Source organism: Crocuta crocuta, unplaced genomic scaffold, assembly GCF_008692635.1.
Source record: "Crocuta crocuta isolate KB4526 unplaced genomic scaffold, BGI_CrCroc_1.0 scaffold471, whole genome shotgun sequence".
Classification (NCBI taxonomy): Eukaryota; Metazoa; Chordata; class Mammalia; order Carnivora; family Hyaenidae; genus Crocuta; species Crocuta crocuta.
Window position 1 is genome coordinate 29,073 of NW_027533285.1, and position 13,608 is coordinate 42,680.

At 37.7% G+C, this 13,608-nt stretch overlaps 1 protein-coding gene across 1 annotated transcript in view; it reads right to left on the reverse strand.

The window, feature by feature from the left end:
* The window catches only part of LOC144218270 (exocyst complex component 2), a gene marked incomplete at its 3' end in the record, with an annotated part of 168,588 nt that overhangs the window by 5,746 nt on the left and 149,234 nt on the right, over positions 1-13,608 (reverse strand). The window contains exons 18-21 of the mRNA XM_077748126.1: positions 12,151-12,231; positions 11,639-11,698; positions 10,816-10,877; positions 232-298 (exon numbers count right to left, since the gene is read on the reverse strand). Of these exons, the coding sequence (XP_077604252.1) occupies positions 232-298; positions 10,816-10,877; positions 11,639-11,698; positions 12,151-12,231 (270 nt within the window). The remainder of the gene's footprint in view (positions 1-231; positions 299-10,815; positions 10,878-11,638; positions 11,699-12,150; positions 12,232-13,608) is intronic.

Here is a 13,608-nt window from a genome sequence, read left to right on the forward strand (position 1 = left end):
GAGAGAGCGTGAACAGGGGAGGGCCAGAGAGAGAGGTAGACACAGACTCTGAAATAGGCTCCAGGCTCTGAGCCGGCAGTCAGCACAGAGCCCGACGCGGGGCCCGAACCCACGAACCGCGAGATCATGACCCAAGCGAAAGTCGGGCGCTTAACCGACTAAGCCACCCAGGCGCCCCCATTATATAGTTTTAAAATGACATTTCAGCTTTCTATTTATCATCTTACTTACAGAAGTCAAACTGAAGTCTTCATGGATACTTCCAAACAAATCAGGAGAAGAAACATCAACAGAAAGGCTAAATAACAGAAACAAGTAAGAGAACAGTTACAATTAAAGCACTAAAATTAAAAATGTTAATATAATGTTATATGCCTATTATACCTCAATTTAAAAAAATATAATAAACTCTATGTAAATTTGACTTTAAAATCTTGGTCAAAAATCGCATAACTCTCTGTTTTTTATATTAAACAACAGCTCAAAGCAGACACTGTAGGCTAACTATTAACAGACCCATTATGAAATTTGCTTTTGGCTCTTCCAAATACTCAAATTTTTTAAAAGTCACCAAAAGGGAAAATACCAAACAGTTTAGTTTTTAGGTATAGACTTAAATTAACTCAAATGTTTTTGCCTATCAGAATCTCCAGAGGGCTCTTTCAAGCTCATTTTCATAGCAAATCACTTATCGGTGAATTGAGTTAGGAAATTAGTTAATAACCAAGTAACCAGATATACAAAATTGCAGGGGAGAATATACTATAAATCCTCTGATTAACTGATATAACAGAATCATATTAAACACTTTAGTGAAAATTCTTTTCTTTAAACCTAACCAATGGATTTTAGATTCATACAGAACACTAAATAAGTGAAAATAACAAATAATATCTTAAAACAAAAGCAATAGAAGGGTACCAATCTGAAAAACAATAAAAAGTGAACTAATGAACATTAAAATAACACAAACTGGTATAAAACATATATGAATGAATGGAACAGAAAATAAAGTTCAGAAATATATAGAAAACTCTAAATACTTCACCAAAACCACTAAAACTAATAAATGAATTCAGTAAAATCACAGGATGTAAAATCAATGTGGAGAAATCTGTTGCATTTCTATACATGAATAATGAAGCAGCAAAAAGATAAGTTAAGAAAAAAATTCTATTTACAACTGCATCAAAAATAATAAAATACCTAGGAATAAACTAACCAAACAGGTGAAAGATCTGCACTCTTACAACTACAAAACAATGATGAAAGAAACTGAAGACAACACAAAGAATTGGGAAGATACTCCCATGTTCATGGACTGGGAAAACAAATATTGTTACAATGCCCATACTATCCAAAGCAATCTACATAGTTAATGCAATCCTTATTAAAATACCAATAGCATTTTTCACAGAGCTAGAACTTCTAAAATTTGTAGAGAAGCAAAAAGATCCCAATTAGCAAAAGCACTCTTGAAAAAGAAAAGCAAAGCTGGAGGCATCACCATTCCAGATTTCAAGTTATATTATAAAACTGTAGTGATCAAAAACAGTATGGTATTGGCACAAAAACAGACACACAGATCAATGGAACATAACAGAAAACCCAGAAATAAATCCACATTTATGGTTAAGGCAAGAATAACCAATGGGAAAAGGACAGCCTTTTTAATAAATGGTGCTGGGAAAACTGGATAGCTACATTCACAAGAATGAAACTGAACCGTTTTCTTATACCATACACAAAAATAAATTCAAAATGTATGAAAGACCTAAATGTGAGACCTGAAACTAAAAATCCTAGAAGATAACACAGGTAGTACCTCTCTGACATCAATCATAGCAATTTTTTCTAGGTAACTTCCCTGATGCAAGGGAAACAAAAGCAAAAATAAACTATTGGGACTACATCAAAATAAAAAGCTTCTGCACAGCAAAGGAAACACTCAACAAAATTAAAAGGCAACCTACAGAATGAGAGAAAATATTTACAAATGATATATCCAAAAAAAGGTTAGTATCAAAAATATATTAAAAAAACTCTAGGGGTGCCTGGGTGGCTCAGTCAGTTGAGCGTCCAACTACGGCTCAGGTCATGATCCCACAGTTCATGGGTTCGAGCCCCATGTCAGGCTCTGTGCTGACAGCTAGCTCAGAGCCTGAAGCTTGCTTCAAATTCTGTATCTCCCTCTCTCTCTGACCCTCCCTCCCATGCTATCTCTCTCTCTCTCTCTCTCTCTCAGAAATAAATAAAAACATTTATATATGTGTGTGTATATATATATATATATTTTTTTTTTTTTTTTTTTTTTAAATTCTAAAACTCAACACCCAAAGAACAAACAATCCAATATAAAAATAGGCAGAAGGGTGCCTGGGTGGCTCAGTCAGGTGTCTTACTCTTGATTTCAGATCAGGTCATGATCTTACAGTTTGTGAATTTGAGCCTTATGTCAGGCTCTAAGCAGACATCATGGAGCCTGCTTGGGATTCAATCTCTCTCTCTGTCCCTCCCCCCCCCAAAATAAATATATAAACATTTTTTAAAAATAGAAGACATGAAAAGATGTTTCTCCAAAGAAGGCATCCAGATGGCAAAAGACACATGAAAAGATATACTTCACAAATCATTAGGGAAATGCATATCAAAACTACAATGAGATATCACCTCACATGTCAGAATCGCTAAAATCAACAAGATTTTAAAATGCAAGAAACAAAAGGTGTTGGCAAGGATATGGGGGAAAAGGAACACTTATGTACTGTTAGTGAGTATGCAAACAGGTATAGTCACTCTGGAAAATAGTATGGAGGTTCCTCAAAAAGTTAAAAATAGAACTACCCTATGATACAGCAATTACACTATTGGGTCTTTCCCAAAAGGATACAAAAGTACTGATTCAAAGGGACACATGCACTATGATGCTTACAGCAGTATGATCAACAATAGCCAAATTATGGAAAGAGTTCAAGTGTCTATCAACTGATGAAAGATGTGGTATATATACAATGGATTATTCCTCAGTCATAAAAAAGAAAAAAAAAAAAGAATGAAATCTAGCTATTTGCAGCTAAGTAGAATAAGTCAGTGAGAAACTGGTAAAAACCAGTACCAAGAAAATCACAAAAATGGAAAACTTCTGAAATGATCAATTACAGATATAAGAGGCATTTACTTTAGTATTTTAGGTGTCAGAGCATTAACCTTAGGTGCAGAAAAGTTACAGGTGCCAAATACATTCAGGTATCATTCAGATAAAATAGATTTCTAAAAGACAATAGAGAACTACATTATTAAATAGTTATTACCAGAATTCATAAATATTAAGAATCAAAATGTGTTCTCTGGAGCTCAAATAACTAAGCCTGGCCCAGACTTAATTCTACTAGCAAAATTAGTCTTTAACAAAAGTATTGCTAAATCTCTAATATCAGGATTCTAAAGGTTATCAACTAGATTTACATATTTTAATTTTCATTCTTATTATTTATAAAACTTGTTCCTTTCAATAATTAGTAAGCTAATAAGGTACTCTTTGTCCAACATGTCTCTAGTAATACTAATTAAGATGAGTTCAAAGGATAAATCACCACGGAGGGGGGCACTTGTGGGGATGAGCATTGGGTGTTATATGGAAACCAACTTGACAATAAACTATTTGTAAAAAAAAAAAAAAGATAAATCATAAAAAGGGAGGAGACAAGATGGTGGAGAAGTAGAGAGCTCCATACCTTTCACTTGCCCCCATCTCTCACACCTAGAAGGCCTGAAATCATAGGAACCCTTACAGAATCCAGGAGTTTGGGAGGAAAAGGAGAATTAGTCCGCTGAGAAACCTTATAGCGTGAGTGCAAACTGGGGAAGATAAAATCGGGCCAGGACCAAAGACAAAGAGGGAAGGGGGAGGATCCCCCTCTGCGGGAAGCTGCGGTGAGTCTAGGGGGAAAAAAGGAAAGAGTGACTGAAACTGCTCAAGGCATTGTCCCTGTCGCTGGAGAAGAGAAAAACCTCTGCTTAGGACACAGAGGGACCCGGTTTCCTGCTGTCCAGCTAACCCTAGGGGGACGGACTCCGTCCCAGGCAACCCCGGGAGAAACTGCTCCTTGCTTGCCAGCCCAGCCTGGAGGGGACATGAGCAGTGCCTGAAGCTGCACTGTTCTGCTTCTGGCTTGGCTGGACCCCCAGGGGGGAGGCTAGAGCCTTGAAACTGCTCTGAGGGACTTGCCGGCGTATTTATATTTCGGGTGATGGGACAGAGGGACCCGTACCTGCTGTCGAGCTGACCCTAGGCGGGACGCACTGGTCCCAAGAGACCCCAGGTAAAACTGCTCCTCGCTCACCGGCACCACCTGGAGGGGACTCAAGCAGTGGCTTCCGACTCGATCCCCAGCGGGAAGGCTAGAGGCTTGAAACTGCTCTGAGGGACTCGCCTGCGAGTTTCTATTTTGGTCAATATCAATGGGGTGCATGGACTGAGATCTGGAAATGAGGCCAGGCTTGGGATATGGAGCAAGGCCCACCTTGGCTATGCCTCCGGCACAGGTAGTTCACACCCAAAAGAGTGAGTTGCAACACTTGGTTCTAAAAGGGACTGAGGCACCACCACTTTTATCCCCACAACCACCAAGGCAGGACCCCTGCAGGATGCACTGGACCAAACCACGCCCATCCTCGCTAGAGAGCTGCCCTCTTCTTCTTCTTCTTTTTTTTTTTTTACCAGAGCCGGAGCCTGGGCAAGACCAACATGGATGCACTGCCCTGATTAATTCTGGTGACTGGCTTGCTTAAACAGCCACACTTTAAACAATCTCTAGATGTAAATTCTACACCTCCACCGCTACCTTTTTATCTCCTTCTCTCTTGAGTAATGACTACAGTTTCTCTGAGTAGCATTATCGTCATTTCCTTCGCTTCCTCTCCAACCATATTCCCCTCTTTCTCTATTTGAATTAAGCCTCTTAGTCTTTCTGCCTGCTCATTTCATTTTCAATTTTGCTTCCTCCCCGCCGTTATTTCTCTCTTTGTATATGCTCTTCCACCAGCACTGCATACACCTGGCTATTTATTTGTAGCTGGGAATTCTGGTTCTATGCTTTAGACTCTCCTTTGTCTATTGGGTTTTTTCTTTTTCCTTTTCTTTTCTTCTTTTTTCTTTTTTATGTATTTTTATTTTTATTATTTGTCTTCCTTCCTTCCGCTTTTTATTTCTTTTTTTGTATGTGTCCCTTCCTTTTTTTTTTCTTATCCCCTTTTGATTTAGCATGTTTGTTGGATTCGTCTGTGCATTTGTGTGCCTTTGTTCCCTGTGTGTTTGCTGTCTGTTTTTTTTTCCAGGGCTACCTCAAGAAACAAGCCAAACTACACATGGTGGAGAGTTCCAAATACCAATATGAGTAGGAAAATAAAATAACCAAGGTCTCAACAAGAGAGTCCAAGAGACACCAATTAAAGAACACTTCCTGAACAGACAGGTCCAGGACAGTAAAAGAGCCTTCTTTGGTACAGCAACACTTGCAGGTGCAGATGCATAAGAAGCTTTTTAAACTAACAAGAGATAGAAAGCTACCCGAAATGATGAACGGAAGAATTCTCCTCCAAAGAAATTCTAGGAAGAACTGACAGCTAAAGAACTGCTCAAAACAGATATAAGCAAAGTAACTGAACATGACTTAAAATTAATTGCTGGGTTTGAAAAATTCATGGAAGACATCAGAGAAACTATTGCCACAAAGACTATAGATTGCCACAAAGACTATAGAGCTTATAAATAGCTGTGACAAATGGAAAAATGCTATAAATGGAGGCGTCCTATGCATGGACTGGAGAGGCACAAAGGAGAATAAGTGACTTAGAAGACACAATTATAGAAAAAGAGGAAGCTGAGAAAAAGACAGATAAACTGATCCAGGACCATGAAAGAAGAGTTCCAGAGCTCAGCTATATAATCAAACACAATAATATCCATAGAACAGGAATTCCAGAAGAGGAGGAGAGGGAAAGGTGCTGAAGGAGTCCTTGAACAAATTATAGGAGAGAAGTTCCGCAATCTGGGAAGGAAACAGACATTGAAATCCAAAAGACACCAAGAACACCCCTCAGACGTAACTTGAATCGATCTTCTGCATGACATATCACAGTGAAACTGGCAAAATATAAGGACAAAGAGAGAATTCTGAAAGCAGCTAGGGAGAAAAGGGCCATAACATACAAAGGGAAACCTATCAGAGTGGTGACAGACCTATCTACTGAAACTTGGCAAGCCAGAAAGGAATGGTAGGAAATCTTCAATGTGATGAAAAAAAAAAATATGCAGCCAAGAATCCTCTATCCAGCAAGCCTGTCATTCAGAATAGAAGGAGAAATAAAAGTCTTCCCAAATAAAAAAATTTGAAAGAATTCGTCATCACTAAACCAGTCCTACAAGAAATCCTGAGGGGGACTCTATGAGGAAAATGTTGCAAGGAACATAAGATACCAGAGATATCACCACAAGCATAAATCCCAAAAAGGACACAATGACTTTATTTTTCTTTATTTTATTTTATTTTTTACAAATAGTTTATTGTCAAATTAGTTTCCACATAACGCCCAGTGCTCATCCCCACAAGTGTCCTCCTCCATACCCCTCCCCCTTCCCCCCACATCCATCAGTCCTCAGTTTTTGTCAGCATTCAAGAGTCTCTCATGGCTTGCCTCTCTCCCTTTCCCCCACCATTTCCACCGTTCTTCTCCCCCTTGTTCCTCCNTCACCTATTTGCTGTCTACAAGAAACACATTTTAGACTGGAGGACACCTTCAGATTGAAAGTAAGGAGATGGAGAAATATCTATCATGCTACTGGAAGTCAAAAGAAAGCTGGAGTAGTTATACTTATATCAGACAAGCTGGACATTAAACTAAAGACAATAACAAGGGATGAGGAAGGGCATTATATAATAATTACAGGGTCTATCCATCAGGCGGAGCTAACAATTATAAATGTCTACACACCGAATACGGGAGCCCCTAACTATTTAAAACAATCACAAACAGAAACAATCCTATGGATAAGAACGTGTTAATAGCAAGGGATTTTAAAACTCCACTTACAGCAATGGATAGACCTATTAGACAGGAAATCAATAAAGACACAAGGACTTGAATGACACATTGGACCAAATGGATTTGACAGACATATTTAGAACTCTACATCCTGAGGCCATGGAATTCACTTTCTTCTCAAGTGCACATGGCACATTCTCCAAGACAGATCACATACTGGGACATAAAGCCGCCTAAATATAAAAGAATTGAGATCATACCATACACATTTTCAGATCACAATGCTATAAAACTTGAAATCAATCACAGGAAGTCTGGAAAACCTCCAAAATCATGGAGGTGAAAGAACACCCTACTAAATAACGAATGGGCCAATCAGGCAATTAGAGAAGAAATTTAAAAATATATGGAAACAAATGAGAATGAAAATACAACAATCCAAACTCTATAGGATGGGGCAAAGGCAGTTCTAAGAGGAAAGTACGTTGCACTCCAGGCCTATTTCAAGAAATTAGAAAAAGTGAAAGGGCAAAATCTAACACCACTCCTAAAGCAACTAGAGGGAGAGGGCAAGACCACCGCAAACCTGTCGGAGAAGAGAAATAATAAATATTAGGGCAGAAGTAAACAATATAGAAACCAAAGAAACAGTTAAACAGATCAATGAAACCAGGAGTTGGTTTTTGAAAAAATAAACAAATCTGATAAACCTCTAGCCAAGGTTCTCAAAAAGAGAGAACATTCAACTAGACAAAATCATGAATGAAAATGGACTTATTACAACCAATCCCTCAGAAATACAAGCAATTATCTGGGAATACTATGAAAAATTATATGCCAACAAACTAGACAACTTAGAAGAAATGGACAAATTCATAAGCACACACACACAGTACCAAAATTCACACAGGAAGAGATAGAAAACATGAACAGACCCATATCTAGTGAAAAAATTGAATCAGTTATCAAAAATTTCCCAACAAAGAAGAGCCCTGGACCTTATGGCTTCCCTGGGGAATTCTACCAGACGTTTAAAACAGAATTAATACCAATTCTTCTCAAGCTATTTAAAAAAACAGAAACAGAAGGAAAACTCCCGGACTCATTTTATGATACCAGCATCACTCTGATTCCCAAGACAGACAGAGATCCAGCAAAAAAAGAGAACTACAGGTCAATATCCTTGATGAATACGTATGCAAAAATCCTCAACAAGATACTTGCAAATCGAATCCAACAGCACATGAAAAGAATTATCCACCAAGATCAAGTGGGATTCATTCCTGGGTTACAGGGCTGGTTCAAAATTTGCAAATCAATCAATGTGATCCATCACATCAACAAAAGAAAAGATAAAAACCATATGATCCTGTTGATAGATGCAGAAAAAGCATTTGACAAAATTCTTAATAAAGACCCTCGAGAAGTGGGGATAGAAGGAACTTACTGAAACATCATAAAAGCCATCTATGAGAAGCCCTCAGCTAACATCATCCTCAATGGGGAAAAACTGAGAGCTTTCCCCGTGAGATCAGGAACACAATTGGGATGTCCACTCTCACCAGTGTTGTTTAACATACTGCTGGAAGTCCTAGCATCAGCAATCAGACAACAAAAGGAAATAAAAGGCATCAGAATTGGCAAAGAAGTCACTCTGTCACTTTTCACAGATGACATGATACTCTATACAGAAAACCCGACAGACTCCACCAAAAGCCTATTAGAAACGATCCATGAATTCAGCAAAGTTGCAGGATACAAAATCAATGTACAGAAATCGGCTGCATTCTTATACACCAACACTGAAGCACCAGAAAGAGAAATCAAGTAAATGATCCCATTCACAACTGCACAAAAAAAAACATAAAATATCTAGGAATATACCTAACCAAGGATACAAGAGATCTGTATGATGAAAACTACAGAAAACTTATGAAGGAAATTGAAGAAGACACAAAGAAATGGAAAAACATTCCATGCTCATGCAGTGGAAGAATATAGTGAAAATGTCATTACAACCCAAAGCAATCTACACATTCAATGCAATCCCAATCAAAATCACACCAGCATTCTTTTCAAAACTAGAACAAAGTATCCAGAATTTGTATGGAACCACAAAAGACCCTGAATTTCGAAAGTAATATTGAAGAAGAAAACCAAAAGGGGAGGCCTCACCATCCCAGACTTTAGCCTCTACTACAAGGCTGTCATATCAAGATCGTATGGTATTGGCACAAAAACAGACACATAGACCAATGGAACAGAATTGAGAACTCAGAACTGGACCCACAAATGTACAGCCAACTAATCTTTGACAAAGCAGGAAAGAACCTCCAATGGAAAAAAGACAGCCTCTTTAACAGATGGTGCTGGGAGAATCGGACAGCAACATGCAGAAGAATGAAACTAGATCATTTTCTCATACCATACACAAAAATAAACTCAAAATGGATGAAGGACCTGAAAGTGAGACAGGAAACTATCAAAATCTTAGAGAAGAAAGCAGGAAACAACCTCCTTTACCTCCACCGCAGCAATTTCTTACTTGACACATCCCCAAAGGCAAGGGAATCAAGAGCAAAAAATGAACTACTGGGACCTCATCAAGATAAAAAGTTTCTGCACGGCAAAGGAAACAATCCATTAAACTAATAGCCAACCGATGGAATGGGAAAAGATAGTTGCAAATGACGTATCAAATGGCCAGTATCCAAAATTTATAAGGAACTCACCAAACTCCATACCTGAAAAACAAACAATCCAGTGAAGAAACGGGCAGAAGATATGAACAGACACTTCTCCAAAGAGGACGTCCAGATGGCCAAGAGACACATGAAACGATGCTTGCATCTTTCCTCATCAGTGAAATACAAATCAAAACCACACTGAGATACCACCTCACGCCGGTTAGAGTGGCTAAAACGAGGAAATCAGAGGACTCTAGATGCTGGCGAGGATGTGGAGAAATGCGCACCCTCCTACACCGTTGGTGGGAATGTAAATTGGTCAGCCTCTCGGAAAACAGTGTGGCGGTTCCTCAAAAAGCTAACACTAGAACTCCCTTAGGACCCAGCAATAGCACTGCTAGGAATTTGCCCAAGGGATACAGGAGTGATGATGCATAGGAGCACATGTACCCCAATGTTCATAGCAGCACTCTCAACAATAGCCAAAACATGGAAAGAGCCTAAGTTCCATCAACTGACGAATGGATCAAGAAGATATGGTATATTTACACAATGGAATACTACATGGCAATGAGAAAGAATGAAATCTGGCCATATGTAGCAACATGGATGGAACTTGAGGGTGTTATGCTGAGCGAAATAAGTCAGGCAGAGAAGGGCAGATACCATATGTTTGCACGTATGCGATCCTTAGGAGTAACTTAACGGAGGACCATGGGGTAGAAGAAGGGGAAAAATAGTGAGGAGAGGGAGGGAGGGAGGCAAACCATGAGAGACTCTTGAATGCCAAGGACAAACTGAGGGCTGATGGGGGTGGAGGGAGTGGAAGGGGTTGATGGGCATGGAGGAGGGCACCTGTGGGGACGAGTACTGGGTGTTATATGGAAACCTACTTGTAAATAAACTATTTTTTAAAAAAAGATAAATCATACAAAAAAATATAGGTCAAATATGTAAAAATATAATTTTAATATACACCATCTATCTCATTTATTGCCTTTGGATATAAGACCACATAGAAAACATTATTCTGTGTTTTAAATCTTCCTAAATACATCAATGAGGTCAGTTTTAATTTACTTACTGTGTAGTATCTACATCTGCATCAGGCTTAGTGCTCAACTGTTCCAGACAGTATATAAAAATCTAAGTCAAAAATAAAAAGTTTCAGTGGCATGAACTCTTAGAAACTAATCTATTTGGACATTAATTTTATGTAAATAAAAAAACAAATATATATATCTGCGTTATGTATGTATGTACAAATGTATATCTCCCAGAAGTGACAGAATATATATATCCCATATACATATTCTATAGGTATGCACTGGGAACATATATGCCAATATATATAACACAAATGATGGTCAATTAAAAGTACCTGTGTTTTGCTCTGACTATACAATTTTTTTTTTTTTTTTTTACAAATAGTTTATTGTCAAATTAGTTTCCACATAACACTCAGTACTCATCCCCACAAGTGTCTGACTATACAACAATCTTGACTGCATTTAAGGAAAAGACCTTTTCCTTCCTCTCATCAACTCAATCACATGCTCAACTTTATGTCCTCACAAAGTATTGGGTCCAATCAAAGAATTTCACACTCTAGATGCAGTATAAATATCGTGTCACTGAATTTGTGCTCTAAGAGAAATAAATGTAAAGTAGGACAAGAACACAAAAAAAGCAAGTATACTTAAAGGAGTACTGCTAGAACAAGTTGGAATTAATCTTACCTTGAATTTTATTATGTTACCGTACTTCCTATAAACTATTACAGACTCAGATAAGATGAAAAAAGAATACACATTTAATATATGTCATACATATATTATTAATAGCAGGAAGTTTACTATAATTTGCATTATTTCAGGCTTCAGGGCATCAGTACTTTTACATATTACCTGCATGATATTGATGCTTAGTTGACAAACCTCCTCCTGTGTTTTAGGTTGTTGAAAGACCTAAAAGGAAGAATTTTGATGAAAGTTTTTGGATTTAGCTAAGACAACAAAACTTTTTGTTTGTGAAGTTCCATATAAAAAATTCACTCCTGGGAAAACTGCTTCCAGTTTGTCCCTCCAAAAGAGACAGGTATGAAGAGCTGCCCTAGGGGCAGTGTTTTGAGGCCTGTGTAAGGCACTGGCATGGAGCTGGTTGACAACATCTGGGTCAGTCATTCTCTCTGCATACAAAGTGTCAACATTTCTAAGTACTCTACCTACAACATTAACATTCACATTTTAACTTCCATCAGCCTATCTGGGAAACAAGAAATCAACAGCTAAAATCAAATTAAACAAATAAGTAGCTGAGGGAAAAGCTTTCTAGTGCTGAAATTACTTATTTACAACTGTGATTCCCAAGAGCTCCTGGGAAAGTCTGAAATAGTAGTGAAATTTAATAGAAAACTTACACTGGCTTCTCCAGGCTTACACTCTAGAACTCCTTTAAGTGACTGCAAAGAATGTACAATGCACTGTTCAAACTGACAGGGCTGAAGGGGGGAAAAAAAGTACATTACTTAAAATTCAAAAACAAGCATTAGTTATTAAGACATTTAACAGAAGCAAATTATGGTCCAAAACTCTCAATTTTACAGACTGAAAGGAAAAAAATGTGAACAACTTGACAAATAATCTCCTAGCCATCAAGATGTAGATTTGGCATGTTTGCACTTGATATTTAAAAATGGGTGAATCTTAGACTCTAAAGTACATCTAATTCACCAAGAACAGAAGTCAGGTATAACAAATTTTTCTCAAAAACTCTACTCTTCTAAGAGAAAAATGACTTGATGAAGAGCAGATATAACAAGTTTCTATTTTAAACACTACTTCGAGAATATATTCTGAGCTCAATCTCCCAGATCCTTCACATCTCTGGTACTGTTCAACAAAATTCAATGTTACTAATAATGATTTGTACAGGATATTCAATTCAAAAGTCATTGTAGTCATTTTTTATATACATTAAATCAGAAAATAAAAAGTGAAGATATGTCCAACAACTGGCATTCAAGCAAGATAAGTATGAATGAATCTTAATATGTTAGCTCATAATGTACTTAAAGTTTCCCTTTGTGCCAGGCATACTCTAAGTGATGGGGTTCTAGGGATAAGACAGAAAGAGTTCTTATTAAGTGTACACTCTAGGATTAGAGTCACAATCATAAAAGTCACAATCAACAAAACTGTTACTTTTTACTAAAAAAAATAGAAATAAGTCAATTGCAAACTAGAATAAGTGCCATGAAAAAAAAGAGAGAACTCAGAGAAATGGTGATGATGGAGAGGAATCTGCTCTAACTAGGATGGTCAAAGAAGAGCTCCCTTAGACAGTGATAACATTTAAGTGGAGACTTGAAGGGCAAGAGGAGACAGTCCCTTAAAAGATAAGGTAAGGGGTTGGTGAGCTTTGGGAGGCAGGACAACATGTGTACAGGCCAGGGTGGGCAGAGCCTAAAGGGACTGAGGAATCACAAGAACAGCAGTGCATCACAACCACTAAGCATGAGTTTAGCAGTACAAGATGAGGCTAAGAGTCTGGGTTTTACTCAGGCACAGGGCTTTATAAGGCATACAGTCCAATTAAAAAAAAAAAGCTCTGTGCAAAAGTCTGGAGTCAGAACCTCTCCTCATTATATGCTTCAATTTTTAAAAAGAGAATGGGGGATAAAAACTCAACAGAAGAAACAAGTTTATTTTCTTACAAAAAGGAACCCAGACTTAATGAAACCAAAATATTGCCTCAACCTTAATGTTATTTTAATATTGCACTTTGAAGCCACCAGAGGGCACCATAAAAAAAAAAAACCACTTCTAAGTCCATAAAAAAAAAAAAAAAAAAAAAAAAAAACAAAAAAAAAAAAAAA